Raw genomic sequence first — 18,676 nt, forward strand, 5'->3', positions numbered from 1 at the left:
GCGTTATTCGCAAACAAACTAGCATTGTACTTCGACATATTTACGTAAAATAAATGCTAACTGCGCGGTTTCTTTATTTTTTAACCAAGAATCAAGACTGTTTTACGTCCATATCTATAAAGAATTCAGGGATTTAAGCATTTATTCACAAGAATTTTCACCAGAAAAGCTGTTTACGTCAGACGGCCGCCAGCCTCATTTGCTAACAAAGTAGCATTGTACATCGAGATAGTTTTGTGAAATAAATACCACCTACACGTTTTTTTTTTTTTTTCGTTTTTTTTTTTTTTTTTTTTTTTGCGTTTAACCAAGAATCAAGACTGTTTTACGTCGATATCTATAAAGAATTCAGGGTTTTAAGCATTAATTCACAAGAATTTTCGCCTTAAAAGCTCTTTACCTCGGGCGGCCGCTAGCCTCATTCGCTAACAAAGTAGCATTGTACTTCGAGATATTTACGTAAAATAAACACTAACTGCATGGTTTCTTTGCATTCAACCAAGAAGCAAGACTGTTTTATGTCGATATCTATAAAGAATTATGGGATTTAAGCTTTTATTCACAAGAATTTTCACCAGAAAAGCTTGTTCACGCCAGGCGGCTGCTAGCTTCATTCGCTAACAAAGTATTGTATTTCGAGATATTTATGTAAAATAAACGCTAACTGCACGGTTTCTTGGCTTTTGACCATGAAATTAGACTGTTTTACATCTATATAAAGAATTCAGGGATTTAAGCATTTATTCACAAGAATTTTTGCCAGAAAAGCTTTGTTTACGTCAGGTGGCCGCTAGCCTCATTCGCTAACAGTATATAGTGTATAATGATAATATAGGGCTATTCTATTCTCTAATAAGTTGTGATTGGATATAGAATTTATTAATAATCTATTTACATATTATTTATAATTGATTCTGCATTTTTTCCTCAAGTATTATATTTCTGATGTTAAATTGAGTGATTCATTATCTGTTGAAAACTTAAAAAAAAAAAAAAAAAAACTATGCTTGGCTTGTTTGGAATAAATCAATGCAATTTCACAGAGTCAGTCTGTGCTACTGTTTGGACCAGCAGAGGAGGCCCTTTGTAGGCCCCAAAAGCCCACCTCTGGTGTTACGTTGTCAGTGTGAAACAGTGATTTTCTTTCATGTCCCACATGCAGAATATGGCTTCGATTAGAAGACGTCATCTGCTTTGCTATACCAGACTCGGCATGTAGCACTGGCGGCTAAGTAGGCTTCATCTGCCAATGATGCCGTAGGCCTTCAAGACACCGTCATACCATCACGGATGCTGACTTTACTGCCTTTCTGGATGGTCCTTTTCCCTCTTTAGTCAATGAGGACACCAAAAGCCAAGATTTCCAAAAGCAATTTTTAAAACACGGACTCGTCTGACCACAGCGGACTTTTCCACTTTGCGTCATCTCAGACAGAGCCCAGAACTTGCTTCTGGATGATATTGATATACGTGCAAGGTTGAGTCTTTCATTTTACTCTTAAAGGGGAAGTTCGGAATTTTCGACATTAGGCTTAATCAAATTCTGTGCAGTTTGTCAGTTATTTGTTAGTTTCTGGAGTGGCTAAGCTAGCGCAAGTCAATGGTTCAATCTTAATTCATTCTGCTGAACTCGGTTTTTAGATGGCTAATGCGACCACAATAGAGAGGAGTGCTTCAGCCACTCAGTCTGCTGGGGAGTCCTTTTCCCACAACAAAAAAATCAGCGCTGAAAAAAACTGATGTGATATCACTCTGCCCTGGTTGCCTAGGCAGCATGTTCCCTGCAGAGCTGCTGGATTACAAATGTTGCTGTTCATACTCCAATTATTGACACGCAATGGTAAGTTTTAATACCTTTATTCTGAAAACATAGCTAACACTGTTGATTGCATGTAACATCGGTGATTCTGAAGCGTGGATACCGTAATTTTTGGACCCACCAAATTTGACACGAAAACGCCATTTGTTCAAAGATAAGCCACACTGTAATATAAGCCGCAGCTGTCCTCATTGTATTATGACATATTTACACCAAAACATATTAACCGAGAACACGTTATTTGACAGTGGCGTCAAAAGACTGTCTTAAGACCAAATGAACCACCATGAAGCTTTGAACCAATTGGTAGCAATGCTTCATTGCTTCAAGAAGCTTCATTTGGCTATCACTGCTCCCTTGAGGGAGACAGTCAAGCTCAGCTGCGACCTGCTGTCAACATTGTTGTCTTCTAACATGCTTCCGAGCATGCATCGCAGTACTATAGATGTAAATAACAATCAAAATTCATGTTCTGTGCTAATGATTACTTCAGTTCCTGTTCCATTTGTTTCATTAATTGCTAGTTATGGTATTTGGTAACACTTTCTTTGACAGTGGCTCCATAAGACTGTCATAAGACCAAATGAACCACTATCATTGCTTCAAGAAGCTTCATTTTGCCATCACTGGTCCCTTGAGGGAGACAGTCAAACTCGGCTGCCACCTGCTGTCAAACATTTGGTCATCCAACATGCCTCCTAGCATGCATTGCAGCGCTACAGATGTAAATAACAATCAAAATTCATGTTCTGTGCTAATGATTACGTCAGTTACTGTTCCAGTTGTTTCATCAATTGCTAGTTATGGTATTTGGTAACACTTTATTTGACAGTGGCGCCATAAAACTGTCATAAGGTCAAATGAACCCCCATCATTGCTTCAAGAAGCTTCATTTGGCTATCACTGCTCCCTTGAGACAATCAACCTCAGCTGCCACCTGCTGTCTATACGGTTGTCTTCTAACATGCCTCCTAGCATGCATTGCAGTGCTAAAGATGTAAATAGCAATCAAAATTCATGTTCTGTGTGAATTATTTCTTCAGTTACTTTTCCAGTTGTTTCATTTATTGCTAGTTATGGTATTTGGTAACATTTTATTTGAGAGTGGTGCCATAAGACTCATAAGACCATCATAATTACCGTAATTTTTGGACTATAAGCCTCTACTTTTTTCCTTCATTTTGAATGGTGCGGCTTATAGTCCAGTGCGGCTTATTTGCTGATTTATTTGGGTTAATCGGTAACACTTTCTTTGACAGCGGTGTCATAAGACCGTCATAATTATGACATGATACTATCATAGGCATTAATAACATAATGAAATATGTCACTAACTCCATTTATGTCCAGCTCGGATCTTTACATCCATTCAAAAGGGAGATAATTTGCCAGATGACACAAAATTTCATCTGTCATAAGCATTCATTGATGCTCATGGCAGTGTCGTGGCATAATTACAATGGTCTTATGCCAGTCTTATAATGCCGCTGTCAAATAAAGCGTTACCAAATACCATAAATAGCAATTAATGAAACAACTGGAACAGTAACTGAAGAAATAATTAGCATAGAACATGAATTTTGATTGTTATTTACATCTGTAACGCTGCAATGCATCTTAGGAGGCATGTTGGACGACAACAGTGTTCATAGCAGAGGTTGACTGTCTCCCCCAAAGGAGCAGTGATGGCCAAATGAAGCTTTGCAGCCATTTGTTTCAAAGCTTCAGTGGTTCATTTGATCTTAGTCTTATGATGCTATTGTCAAATAAAGTTTTTTCGGTTGATATCTTTTGGTGTAAATATCCCATAATACAGTGAGGAGTAAGACAGTTGTGGCCTTTATTCCAGTGTGGCTTATGAACAAATGCCATTTTCGTGTCAAATTTGGTGGGTGGCGGCTTATAGTCCGAAGATTTCGGTAATCGATTAAAGTCGATTCATAAATTAGTTGCCAATGAATTTGATAATCTGTGTGCCTCCGTCAGAGGTGAGTAAATGAAGCCAATTGCATTGTTTGTATTCTTTGTTGATGAGACGTTACTACTTATCACAGAGCGCTAAGCTAGTTAGCGATGATGCTAATCAGTGTCCTAAGCGTCTGTTTGTATTGTGTTTTGGAAATATTTAGCACAGAGCATGAATTTTAATTGTTATTTACATCTGTAACGCTGCAATGCATGTTATGAGGTATGTTGAACGACAACAGTATTGACAGCAGGTGGTTAAAGAGGTTGAATGAAGCTTCTTGAAGCAATCGTGGTTGTTCATTTGATCTTACGGCAGTCTTATGATGCCGCTGTCAAATAAAGTGTTCCCAAATACCATCACTAACAATTAATGAAACAACTAGAACAGTAACTGAGGAAATAGTTAGCACAGAACATGAATTATCTATTATTGTTTTTTTTTTTTTTGAATGGGATTTCTTCGGCGCGCCGCGCAGCCGGAACCACTTGACCGATCGGCACCATTCATTCGACACGTCCGGAATTTTTGCACGACGCAGGGAATTTTTCAAATGGCTCTGAAAAAAAAATCAATTTTCAAAATGTATATTGTCCTACAATTTGTGACCAAATTACGTAATTTAGGTATCAAAAATTCCGGGACGGTGAGGGGCATAAAAGTTGTATACAGTATACAGAATTTGGAAAAAATTTACGGTTCCCCGGAAATTTGACATAAAACTTGCCCATTCGATTTTAATGAGAAAAAAAAAGTTTCAAAATGTATCTAGTCCTACAATTTTTGACCCAATCACACAATTGGGGCATCAAAAATTCCAGGACAGTGAGGGGCTTAAAGGTATACACAGAATTTGGAAAAAAATTTGCGGTTCCCTGGAAATTTGCCAAAAACGTGCCCATTCATTTTTAAAGGGGAAAAAAAGAAAAGTTTCAAAATGTATCTAGTCCTTCAATTTTTGACCAAAACACACTATTTGGGCATAAAAAATTCCGGGACAGTGAGTGGCATAAAGGTCACAGAATTTTTGGGAAAAAATGTACGGTTTCCCGGAAATATGACAAAAACTTGCCCATTCATTTTTAATGAGAAATAGAGAAAGGTATCAAAAAGTATCTAGTCCTTCAATTTTTGACCAAATCCCACAATTTGGGCATCAAAAATTCCGGGACGGCGAGTGGCATAAAGTCAGAATTTTTTAAAAAAAATGTACGGTTTCCCGGAAATTTGACAAAAACTTGCCCATTCATTTTTAAAGGGAAACTAAAAAAAAAGTTTCAAAATGTATCTAGTCTTCAGTTTTTGACCAAAACACACAATTTGGTCATCAAATATTCCGGGACGGCGAGGGGCATAAAAGTTGTATACAGAATTTTGAAAAATTTACAGTTCCCCGGAAATTTGACAAAAACTGGCCCATTCATTTTTAAAGGTAAAAAAAGAAAAGTTTCTAAATGTATCTAGTCCTTCAATTTTTGACCAAAACACACAATTTGGACATCAAAAATTCCAGGACGGTGAGTGGCATAAAAGTCACAAAGAGAGTTTTTGGGGAAAAATGTACGGTTTCCCGGAAATTTGACAAAAACTTGGCCATTCATTTTTAAAGGGAAACTAAAAAAAGGTTTAAAAAAGTATCTAGTCCTTCAGTTTTTGACCAAAACAAACAATTTGGGCATCAAATATTCCGGGACAGCGAGTGGCATAAAAGTCAGAATTTTTTGGAAAAAATTTACGGTCCCCCGGAAAGTTGCCAAAAACTTTTCCAATTGCAAAATGCATCTAGTCAACGGGATGTTGTTTTTTATTTGTCTGCTCATCAGGCAGCCCTGAAACTACCAAATAACTAACTCACTGCACCGAATTTGTTGACGAATTAAACCCCGCTAACTCCAAGGTGTCAAAAATTCTGAACTTCCCCTTTCAGTCCAAAGTCCTTCCAAGACTCGTGTCAGTTTTTAAACCCAGTGAGGGAAGGTTCAACTTTAAATTGCGTGATTTTGACGCATTCTCTGGATATTTTATGCATATTATGGTTTGTCAATGATGGAATCCCCGTAAATTCCTGACAATTATTTCTTGAGAAATGTTGTTCTTAGACGATTGGACCCTCTGCCCGCATATTTAACCACTGAGCCTTTCAAGGATGCCCCTTTCGACGCAATTGCGGTACTATCGTCTGTTAAGAACTACTTGCAATCATTCCCTGTGTCAATTGTTCACAACTTCAGGTTGAAGTCATCAGCAGTTATGGTTCACTTATCGTCCAAACTTGAGGAAAACACAAGTGACATCTACTGGCTGACCGGAAGATTTTTCTGATAAGTGATTTCATCAATTGAATTTCTCACAAAGCTTAAATATCTTTGTTTTTGCAAGCGATACTACGGCGTGGAAACGCTCGGAATGACACGTGCCCGTTTCCAGGCGTTTTTTTGTGTCACCATGTCGACTGGAGAATAAACACCCTTATGTTTTATGGCATGTTGGGGGAGGACGGCAGGGGGGAATTAATTCACTGGCACCACGGTTGGTGTAATAGGATATCCGCCCGCGCCAATCAGTGTAATGCGTCTCCTCAACAGGCCGTGGTATTAATGCATGGAGCGATTCTAATGGCTGCGCTCCAACCTGACAAAGTGAAACCATCGGGTTTGTGGTCGCCACATCGTCCATAACTAATAATAAACTCCTAAGTCTTTTCTCATCAGGCTAAAGCTGTGCAATCCACATATATTTTGTACGAGTAGCATTTGGTTAGCATCAGATTTGTTTGGATTGTACAGCAGCGCATTGTTGCCATCCAGCTGCCGGGCCTGACTTCAATTAGTGGTTAGCGTGATTCAACCCGGCTCTTTCTCAACGCTTAATGAGTTCAAAGGCGCGGCGGTCAAGTAGATGAAGTGGGACACATTAGTGCAGTCGGAGTTTGCTAGCTTGTGCTTGAACAATCCATTTGAAAAAGTATCGGACTATAAGCCGCTACATTTTCCCATTTGGGTGGATAGGTAACGCTTATTTGACAGGTCAACCTGTGCTGCCACCTGCTGTTGGACTGTTGTCGTCGAACATGCCTCCTAGCATGCATTGCAGCACTAAAGATGTAAATAATAATCAAAATTCAGGTTCTGTGCTAATTATTTCTTCAGTTACTGTTCTAGTTGTTTCATTAATTTGTAGTTATGGTATTTGGGAACACATTAAAACTTCTTAAAACTGTCATAAGAACGTCATAATTATTACATGACACTATCACGGGCATTAATGACATTATGAAATATGTCACAAACTCCATTTATGTCCGGGTTGGATCTTTACATCCATTCAAAAGTGAGATAATTTGACAGATGACACAAAATGACATCTGTCATAAGCATTCAGTAATGCCCATGATAGTGTCTTATGACAGTTTTAAGACGCCACCAAACACCATAACTAGCAATTAATGAAACAACTAGAACAGTAACTGAAGAAATAATTAGCACAGAACATGAATTTTGATTGTTATTTACATCTTTAGCGCTGCAATGCAAGCTAGGAGGCATGTTGGACTCTTGTCGTGGCAATGCCTGCTCGGAGGCGTGTTGGACTGGTGTCGTCCAACGTGCCTCCAAGCATGCATTGTAGCGCTAACGATGTAAATAACAATCCAAATTCATGTTGTGTGCTATTTATTTCTTCAATTACTGTTCTAGTTGTTTCATTAATTGCTAGTTATGGTGTTTGGCAGCACTTTATTTGACAGTGGTGTCTTAAGACTGTTATAAAACCGTCATAATTATGATATGACAGTATCATGGGCATTATTGAATGCTTATGATAGATGTCTTGAAGTGTCATCTGTCAATTATCTCACTTTTGAATAGATGTAAAGAACCGAACTGGACATAAATGGAGTTCGTGACATATTTCATAATGTAATTGATGCCAATGATAGTGTCATGTAATAATTATGACGTTCTTATGACGCCACTGTCAAATAAAATGTTACCAAATACCTTAACTAGCTATTAAGGAAACAACTAGAACAGTAACTGAAGAAATAATAAGCAAAGAGCAAGAATTTTGATTGTTATTTAAATCTTTAGAGCAGCAATGCATGCTAGGAGGCATGTTGGACTGTTGTCGTGGCAATGCCTGCTCGGAGGCATGTTGGATGCATGCATTGCAGCGCTAAAGATGTAAATAATAATAATAAGATGTAAAGATGTAAATAATCAAAATTCATGTTCTGTGCTAATTATTTCTTCAGTTACTGTTCTAGTTGTTTCATTAATTGCTAGTTATGGTATTTGGTAACACTTTATTTGACAGTGGCGTCATAAGAATGTTATAATTATGTCATGATGCTATCATGGGCATTGTTGAATGCTCATGACAGATATCATTTTGTGTCATCTGTCAAATATGGATGTAAAGATCCGAGCTGGACATAAAGTTTGTGACATATTTCATGTCATTAATGCCCATGATAGTGTCATGTAATAATTATGACATTCTTATGATGCCACTGTCAAATAAAGTGTTACCAAATACCATAACTAGCAATTAATGAAACAACTAGAACAGTAACTGAATAAATAATTAGCACAGAACATGAATTTTGATATTTCCATATTTAGTGCTGCAGTGCATGCTAGGAGACATGTTGGACTGTTGTCGTGGCAATGCCTGCTAGGAGGCATGTTGGACTGTTGTTGCCCAACATGCCTCCTAGCATGCATTGTAGTGCTACAGATGTAAATAACAGTCAAAATTCACCTTGTGTACTAATTGTGTCTTCAGTTACTGTTCTAGTTGTTTCATTAATTGCTAGTTACGGTATTTGGTAACACGTTATTTGACAGTGGCGTCTTAAAACTTATAAGAACGTCATAATTATGACATGACACTATCATTGGCATGATTGAATGCTTATGACAGATGTCATTTTGTGTGAGTTTGTGACATATTTTACCATGTCATTAATGCCCATGATAGTGTCATGTAATAATTATGACGTTCTTATGACGCCAGTGTCAAATAAAGTGTTACCAAATACCGTAACTATCAATTATTGAAACAACTGGAAGAGTAACTGAAGAAATAATTCGCACAGAACATGAATTTTTATTGTCATTTACATCCAGCGCTGCAATGCATGCTAGGAGGCATGTTGGACGACGACCGTATTGACAGCAGGTGGCAGCACAGGTTGACTATCTCCCCCAAGGGAGCAGTGATGGCCAAATGAAGCTTCTTGAAGCAATGAAGCTTTGCAGCCAATTTGTTCAAAGCTTCATGGTGGTTTATTTGGTTTTATGACAGTCTTATTATACGTCTGTCAGATAAAGTGTTACTTGTTAATATATTTTGCTGTAAATATCCCATAATACAGTGAGAACAGCTGCAGCTTATAGTCCAGTGCGGCTTATTTGTTGATTTGGTTTAATAGGTAAACATTTCTGTTCACTTTCTTCCAACATTCCTCCTAGCATGTATTGCAGCGCTAAAGATGAAAATAATAATCAAAATTCATGTTCTGTGCTAATTATTTCTTCAATTACTGTTCTAGTTGTTTCATTAATAGCTAGTTATGGTATTTGGTCACACTTTATTTGAAAGTGGCATCATAAGACTGTTATAATTATGACATGACACTGTCATGGACATTATTGAATGCTTAAAGATGTCATGAATTGTCATCCGGCTAATTATGTCCCTTGCGTTGTAATGGTTTGTTTTAAAAGTGTTTACATTTAGTTTTATTCAAGTGGGTGGATACACTGCCCTCTAGTGGCATCAGTGAATACGACATAACTCATTTCACATGGCTGAATCCAGCTGCTCCCTGTTAAGACCAACATAAGCTAAGTTTTTGTTTCGGCTAATGTTTTTTGTTGTATTCCTAATGCGGTTTATAGGTATATTTAGGCGTTTTTTTGTGGAAATGTGTTTGAGCAATTTCTTCAAGGCGTCGTTAAAAAAAAAAAAAGTTTTAAGCTAGCGGACTTTTGCTCCTCAAGTTAATCAAATTGTTCTTTTGCTGTACTTTGATCCTCATTTTTTTTAATACCATTTGAGGCTAAGCTCGTCTTTTAATTTATTTTTTAAATGCATTTATTGCTGTTGTGCACTGCCCTCTAGTGGCAATAGTCAAACCGTTTTTGTTTGAGCTAAAATTTTTCTTATTTTCTTATTAATTTATTTAGCAGCTTTTTGTAGGAATATGTGTTTGAACGATTTGTTATGAGCATTGTCAAAAAAAAAAAGTAGCATTTTATAGCATTCAAGCTAGCAAACTTTTGCTATGTAAGTAGCCAATTGTTCTTTTGATGTACTTAGATCCTCATTAATTTTTTTTTATACTGTTTGAGGCTCAGCGCAGGTATTTTAATTTTTTTATGTTCCTTATCCGATTATTCGATTATTCGAACTAACTGGTTCATCGGTTAATTGACTACTAAATACGTAAATATTTCAAGCTAAAGTTAAGCAATCTTCATTTCAAAGAGCTTTTTAAGTTGAAAACTCTTGTAAATAAATGCTTAAATTGCAGAATTCTATAGATATGAACGTAAAACAGTCTAGATTCTTGGTTAAAAGCAAAAAAATGGGCAGTTATCATTCATCTTACGTATATTTTAAGCTAAAGTTATGCAATTGTTTTTCCATTCATTTCAAAGACCTTTTTAAATTGAAAACTCTTAATTCTAAATAAATGTGTAAATCCGGGAATTTCTATCAATATGAACATAAAACAATCTAGATTCTTGGTTAAAAGAAGAAGAAAAAAACGGGCAGGTATCATTCATTTTAGGTAAATAAATGCTAATTTTTCCATTCATTCCAAAGACCTTTTACGTTGAAAACTCTTATGAATAAATGTGTAAGTCGGGGAATTGCTATAAATAGGAATGTAAAACAGTCAAGATTCTTGATTAAATGCAAAAAAACGGGCAGTTATCGTTCATTTTACGTAAATATTTCAAGATGAGGTTAGGCTATTTTTTCCATTCTGTTCAAACTTCAAAGAACTTTTTCAATTGAAAACGCTTGTAAATAAATGCGTAAATCGGGGAATTTCTATTGATATGAACGTAAACCAGTCTAGATTCTTGGTTAAAAGCAAAAAAGTGGACACTTTCATTCATTTTACGTAAATATTTCAAGCTAAGGTCACGCTATTTTTTCCACTCATTTCAAATAACTTTTTAAGTTGAAAACTCATATAAATAAATGCATAAATATGAGAATTTCTATAGATATGAACGTAAAACAGTCTAGATTCTTGGTTAAAAGCACAAAAACTGGCAGTTATCATTTGTTTTACGAACATATTTCAAGCTAAAATGATGCTAATTTTTTCCATTCATTTTAAAGAACTTTTCAATTAAAAACGCTTTTAAATAAATGCAAAAATATTGTTATGTCTATAGATATGAACGTAAAACAGTCTAGATTCTTGGTTAAAAGCAAAAATATGGGCAGTTATGATTCATTTTACTTAAATATTTTAAGCTAAAGTTACGCTAATTTTTCCCATTCATTTCAAAGACCTTTTTAAATTAAAAACTCTTGTAAATAAATGCGTAAATCCGGGAATTTCTGTAGATATGAACGTAAAACAGTCTAAATTCTTGGGTTAAAGCAAAAAAACGGGCAGTTATCGTTCATTTTACGTAAATATTTCAAGATGAAGTTAGGCTAATTTTTTCCATTCAGTTCAAACTTCAAAGAACTTTTTAAATTGAAAACGCTTGTAAATAAATGCGTAAATCGGGGAATTTCTATTGATATGAACGTAAAACAGTCTAGATTCTTGGTTAAAAGCAAAAAAGTGAACATTTTCATTCATTTTACATAAATATTTCAAGCTAAGATCACGCTAATTTTTTCCATTCATCTCAAAGAACTTTTTAAGGTAAAACCTCTTGTAAATAAATGCGTAAATATGGGAATTTCTATAGATATGAACGTAAAACAGTCCAGATTCTTGGTTAAAAGCAAAGAAACGGGCAGTTATTATTCATTTTACGTAAATATTTCAAGCTAAAGTTACGCAAATTTTTTTCCATTCATTTCAAAGACCTTTTAAATTAAAAAGTCTTGTAAAGAAATGCGTAAATCTGGGAATTTCTATAGATTTGAACATAAAACAGTCTAGATTCTTGGTTAAAAGCAAAAAAACGGGCAGTTATCGTTCATTTTATATAAATATTTCAAGCTAAAGCTACGCAAATTTTTTCCATTCATTTCAAAGACCTTTTAAATTAAAAACTCTTGTAAATAAATTCGTAAATCCGGGAATTTCTATAGGTATGAACGTAAAACACTATAGCTTATTGGTTAAAAGCAAAAAAACGGGCAGTTATTATTCATTTTACTGAAATATTTCAAGATGAAACTACGCTCTTTTTTTCCATTCATTCCAAAGCACTTTTTAAGTTGAAAACTCTTGTAAATCAACGGGTAAATCCAGGAATTTCCATAGATATGAATGTAAAACAGTCTAGATTCTCGGTTAAAAGCCAAAAAACGGGCAGTTATTATTGATTTTATGTAAATATTCCAAGCTAAAGTTAGGCAAATTTTTTTCTATTCATTTCAAAGACCTTTTGAAATTGAACACTCTCGTAAATAATTGCGTAAATCCTGGAATTTCTATAGATATGAACGTAAAACAGTCTAGATTCTTAGTTAAAAGCAAAAAAAACGGGCAGTTATCGTTCATTTTCCATAAATATTCCAAGCTAAAGTTACACTAATTTTTTCCATTCCTTTTAAATAGCTTTTTAAGTTGAAAACGCTTGTAAATAAATGCTTAAATTGCTGAATTTCTATAGATATGAACATAAAACAGTCTAGATTCTTGGTTAAAAGCAAAAAAAAAACAAGCAGTTATCTTTTATTTAACGTAAATATTTCAAGCTAAAGTTATGCTATTTTTTTCCCATTTATTTCAAAGAACTTTTTAGGTGAAAACTCTTGGAAATAAATGCGTAAATCTGGGAATTTCTATAGATATGAACGTAAAACAGTTCTTGGTTAAAGGCAAAAAGGGCAGTTATCATTCATTTTACGAAAATATTTCAATCTAAAGTTACGCTAATTGTTTTCATTAATTTCAGAGACCTTCTAAGTTGAAAACTCTTGTAAATAAATCCGTAAATCTGGGAATTCCTATAGATATGAACGTAAAACAGTCAAGATTCTTGGTTAAAAAACGAAGAAAAACAGGCAGATAACATTCATTTTACGTAAATATTTCAAGCTAAAGTTACGCAGATTTTTTTCCATTCATTCCATAGTGAGCGCGAACTGTAGCTGGCTAGCACGGGTTGGGAAAAAGTTGAAAGCTAGCAGGCTAATTAAGGCTGATTAAGCACGCCTCGTAGTCAGCAAAGAGATTAGCTTGAGCACCTTGTTGCCATGTTGGTGGCTACAAAAAGTGCTAGAGAAGCTAGAAAGAGTAGAATCCATTTCCCAGGTTACAGTTGTGGTATTTGATGAACAGTGCGCATTGGTGGGACTTATACTCCAAGAAATATGGTGTTTTTTGACATCTCGCAATGGACAATTGTGGTTCTTCCTTAGAGAACATATGGTGGACCACAGAGTGAAAGGAGACATTTCCTTTTGACAAAAAGACGGAAAGGGATCCAGATGTCTGTCTCCCTGGAACAAAGTGATTGCTCCCAGAGCTGCGAGATTAAACGCGGATCCAAACCGCAGCGCGACCGCAACAAAACATTTCACATGGCAATACAATTTCATATAAGGGCCTGGTAATGAGCAGATTTAGCGTCTCTATGCTAACAGACTGACCTACTCTCAGCTCTTGTCCGAAGACTGTCCTCTCGCCCAGGGCTGAACAGTTCCAGCGTCCGTAGCGGAACTGGTACTGGCACTCGTTGATGCCCAACTGGGCGCCTTCCCCGATGACTATGATGGCGTCCGGGCGGCTCTGACAGAGGGCTCGCTGACGTGGCGCTAGACCAGGTATCTTGTTGCAGATGATGTTGGCCCCTAGTGCTACCACGGATGACAGCGTCCTGTGGAGACAGAGAGTGTCATGTTATAATTATGATGGTCTTATGACAGTTTTATACCATAGCTAACAATTAATGAAACAACTTGAACAGTAACTGAAGAAATAATTGTCAGAACATGAATTTTGAACACTTTGGTCATGCAACATGCCTCCTAGCATGCACAGCAGCACTACAGATGTCGATAACAATCCAAATTCATGTTCTGTGTTAATTATTTCTTCAGTTACTGTTCCAGTTGTTTCATTAGTTGCTAGTTTTGGTATTTGGTAACACTTTACTTGAGAGTGGCGCCATAAGACTGTCATAAGACCAAATGAACCACCATCATTGCTTCAGGAAGCTTCATTTAGCCAGCACTGCTCCCTTGAGGGAGACAGTCGACCTCAGCTGCCACCTGCTGTCAACACTTTTGTTGTCTAACATGCCTCCTAGCATGCAGTGCAGTGCTACAGATGTAAAAAACAATCAAAATTCATGTTCTGTGCTAACCGTTTTTTTCAGTTACTGTTTCAGTTTCATCAATTGCTAGTTGTAGTATTTGAAAACACTTTCTTTGACAGTGGCATCTTAAGACTGTAATAAGACTGTCATAACTATGACATGACACTATCATTGGCATTATTGAATGCTTATGACAAAAGATGTCCGATATTGTCATTTTCAAAGTATCGGAATCGGCAAAAAAATATCGGACATGCCTTTTTTAAATATATATATATTTTAATTAAATCGTTTTCTAATTGTATTTAACGTTACAGACATAATATGTGACACTTATCCAGAGTCTTTAGTTTAGGCTTAAGGTAGGGTTATCAAATTTATCCCGATAACGGCGGTAATTCATTTTTTAAAAAATGTATCACGTTAAAATATTTAACGCAATTAATGAATGCGCTGCACAACCCACTCACGCATTGTCCCGCTCAATCTGTAATGGCGCCTATTTACCTATATATAGAGCTAAAAAGCAGTGAAAATGAGTAGAGTGAATTTTGGCAGCCTTTGGAGCTTTTTTTTTAATTGGCTAAAGCCTTACAATCCTGCTCCCTACGATTAGAAATATCATGGGAAGCAATGTGGGGAAGCAAGGTAGCAATTGATCTTTGTCTTAACACCTTATGTTATTTCCCAACGCATCAATTGGTAGCACTACGCACAGTCATGATTCCACTTCCCATCATGCATTTGGGCATGGCTACAGTATCATTTACTGAAAGCTCAACAAATACACTAGATGGCAATATTTAGTCACAATATACAAAGTCACAAGTCTTTCTATCCGTGGATCCCTCTCACAGAAAGAATGTTAATAATGTAAATGCCATCTTGAGGATTTATTGTCATAATAAACAAATACAGTACTTATGTACTGTATGTTGAATGTATATATTCGTCCGAGTTTTATTCATTTTTTTCTTAATGCATTGCCAAAATGTATATGATCGGGAAAAATTATCGGGAATGATTGGAATTGAATCGGGAGCAAAAAAAAAGCAATCGGATCGGGAAATATCGGGATCGGCAGATACTCAAAGTAAAACGATCGGGATCGGATCGGGAGCAAAAAAACATGATCGGAACAACCCTAGTGCTAATTGTTTCTTCAGTTAGTTCCAGTTGTTTCATTAATTGCTAGTTGTAGCATTTGAAAACACTTTCTTTGACAGTGGCATCTTAAGACTGGAATTAGACTGTCATAACTCTGACATGACACTATCATTGGCATTATTGAATGCTTATCTTTGAACAAATGCCGTTTTCGTGTGAAATTTCGTGGGTGGCGGCTTATAGTCCGAAAATTACGGTATGACATGACACTGCCATGAGCACTAATGAATGCTTTTGACAGCTGTCATTTTGTATAATCTCGCAAATGATCTCACTTTTGAATGGATGTAAAACATCCGAGCTGGACATAAATGGAGTTAGTGGCAAAATTCACACTTAATGATCTCTGTCATAAGCATTCATTAATTCCCATGATAGCGTCACGTCATAATTATGATGTTCTTACGGCATTCTTATGATGCTGCGGTCAAATAAAGTGTAACCAAATACCATTACTAGCAATTAATGAAACAACTAGTACAGTAACTGAAGAACAGAACAAATTGTTATTTACACCTGTAGCGTTGCAGTGCATGCTAAGAGGCATGTTGGATGACAACATTGTTGACAGAAAGTGGCAGCAGAGGTTCACTGTCACCCCCAAGGGAGCAGTGATGGCCAAATGAAGCTTTTTGAAGCATTGCAGCTAATTGGTTCAAAGCTTCATGGTGGTTCATTTGGTCTTATGACAATCAAATAAAGCTGCTGTCAAAGAAAGTGTTACCGGTTAATATTTTTTGGCCTAAATATCCCATAATACAGTTAGGACAGCTGCGGCTTATAGTCCATTGCAGTTTTTTTGTTGAGTTATTTGGGTTAATAGGTAACATTTGACAGTGGTGTCATAAGACTGTCATAAGACCGTTATAATTAAAACATGACACTATCGTGGGCATTACTGAGTGTTAAGACAGATGTTTTTAAGTGTAATCCGGCAATTTATGTCACTAACTCTATTTAGGTCCAGCTCAGATCCATTCAAGTGACATCATTTGCCGGTTGACATTAAATGACATGTTATAAGGATACATTAATGCTCATAACAGTGTCATATCCTAATAACGATTCTCATGGGGGAGGCATTCTGCCTCTGCTGCCACTTGGTGTCAACACTGTTGTTGTCCAACATGCCTCCTAGAATGCATAGCAGCGCTACAGATGTAAATAACAATGAAAATTCATGTTCTTTACAAATTATATATTCAGTTGCTGTTCTAGTTGTTTCATTAATTGCTAGTTATGGTATTTGGTAACACTTTATGAGACAGTGGCGCCATAAGACTGTCATAAAACAGTCATAATTAAGACATGACACGATCATGGGCGTTACTAAATGCTTAAGATAGAGTGTCATCTGGCAAATTATGTCATTAACTAAATTTATGTCCAGCTTGGATCTTTTACATCCATTGAAAAGTGAGCTCATTTGCCGGATAAAATAACATCTGCTATAAGCATTCATTAATGCTCATGACGTTGTCATGTCATACTTATGATTGTCTAATGACAGTCTTTTGGCGCCAATGTCTAATAAAGTGTTACCAAATACCATAATTTGCAATTAATGAAACAACTACAACAGAAACTGAAGAAATGATTAGCACAGACATGAATTTTGATTGTTATTTACACCTGTAGTACGGCAATGCATGCTAGGAGGCATGTTAGAAGACAACCGTGTTTAAAGCAGGTGGCAGCTGACGTTGACTGTCTCCATCAAGGGAGCAGTGATGGCCAAATGAAGCTTCTTGAAGCAATAAAGCTTCATGTTGGTTCATTTGGTCTTATGATACAGCTGTCGAATAAAGCATTACCTGTTAGTATCTTTTAATGTAAATATCCCATAAAACAGGTAGGAAAGCTGCAGCTTCTAGTCTGTTGTGGCTTATCTATGAACAAATGCCGTTTTCGTGTCAAATTTAGTGGGTGGCGGCTTGTAGTCAGGTGCGCCTTATAGTCCGAAAATTACGGTAGTCATCAAAATGTTTCGATTGACAATCATATGTCTGTAAATAAGTTAACCAAAATAATAGAAACTGCTTTAAGAAGTCTCGTATTAGTGAGGGGTCTGCAAATTTACTTGCAATGTATTATTGTATTATTATTATTATTATGTAATATTTTAGTTGATTTTTCGACTAATGGTGGTTTTTATTGGAACAAAGTTTTTTTTACTCGAATATAATCTATATGTTATTTTTTTTATACAAATATATATATATTTTTAAATTTGTTTGTTAATGTATCAATTCCTACTTTATCACGTTTTAAGCATTTTCAATATTTTTATTGGATTTGGTCTGACAGCCGAATTTTACGAATTTTTGGATGCGGAATTAAAGAAGTTTTTGATGTATAGTATATATATATATTTGTATATGAGTAAGCAAATTCACACAGTTTAATGTTATTCTAACTCTGATGCAGAATGAGTGGTGTGTTCCCCACTTTCACAACATTGACGTCTTTTTACATTTCTTACAGTGGCTGCTGCTGGCTGAAAAAACACTTCTCATATCCGTAATATCTAATGTCTGTGTGTGTGTGTGTGTGGGGGGGGTGAGTTTGTCAAGTGATCAGCCAATCAGATGTGCGTTTTGAAAGAAAAAAATGGACTGGCTCATTCAGCAACTGAAAAGATGTACATGTAAGTCTGAATTCAGCGATTATTTTTTAGGCTTAATGTGTGGTTTTGTAATGGCTTATTGGAAAGTATCATTTTAACAACAGTTCATATTGATAACTTGGTGCAGGGAAAAAAAATATCAAACATCGTTAGCAGTTACTCATAACGTTACTCGTTACTTGAGTATTCTTACCAGCAAATACTTTTTTTTACTTGTACTTGAGTACATTTTTTAGATGACTACTTTTACTTGAGTGATATTATTTTGAAGTAACGCTAATCAAGTCAAGTTTTTGGCAACTCTAACCATCTCTGGTGGTGTGTTCCCCACTTCCACTACATTGATGTATTTTTACATTTCGTACAGTGGCTGCTACTGGCTGAAAAAAAAACTAATATCCATAATATCTAATGTATGTGGACAGTATCATCATAACAACAGTTCATATAGATAACTAATGAGAAAAAAATACCATTGTTAAAAAATAGAATAATCAAACATCGTAAGCAGTTACTCACAATGTTACTCATTACTTTAGTATTCTTTTCACCAAATACTTTTTTACTTGAGTACATTTTTTGGATGACTACTTTTACTTGAGTCATTATTTTGAAGTAACGCT

General features: G+C 35.9%; 1 protein-coding gene across 3 annotated transcripts in view; it reads right to left on the reverse strand.

Annotated features, from left to right (window-relative positions):
• wnt7ba (wingless-type MMTV integration site family, member 7Ba) overlaps nucleotides 1-18,676 on the reverse strand; it is a 56,875-nt gene that overhangs the window by 10,672 nt on the left and 27,527 nt on the right. For all 3 annotated transcript variants that reach the window (XM_057855491.1, XM_057855490.1, XM_057855492.1), the window contains one exon: nucleotides 13,593-13,819. In XM_057855491.1, coding sequence (XP_057711474.1) covers nucleotides 13,593-13,819 — 227 coding nt within the window. The remainder of the gene's footprint in view (nucleotides 1-13,592; nucleotides 13,820-18,676) is intronic.

This window comes from Corythoichthys intestinalis, chromosome 13 (genome assembly GCF_030265065.1).
Source record: "Corythoichthys intestinalis isolate RoL2023-P3 chromosome 13, ASM3026506v1, whole genome shotgun sequence".
Classification (NCBI taxonomy): Eukaryota; Metazoa; Chordata; class Actinopteri; order Syngnathiformes; family Syngnathidae; genus Corythoichthys; species Corythoichthys intestinalis.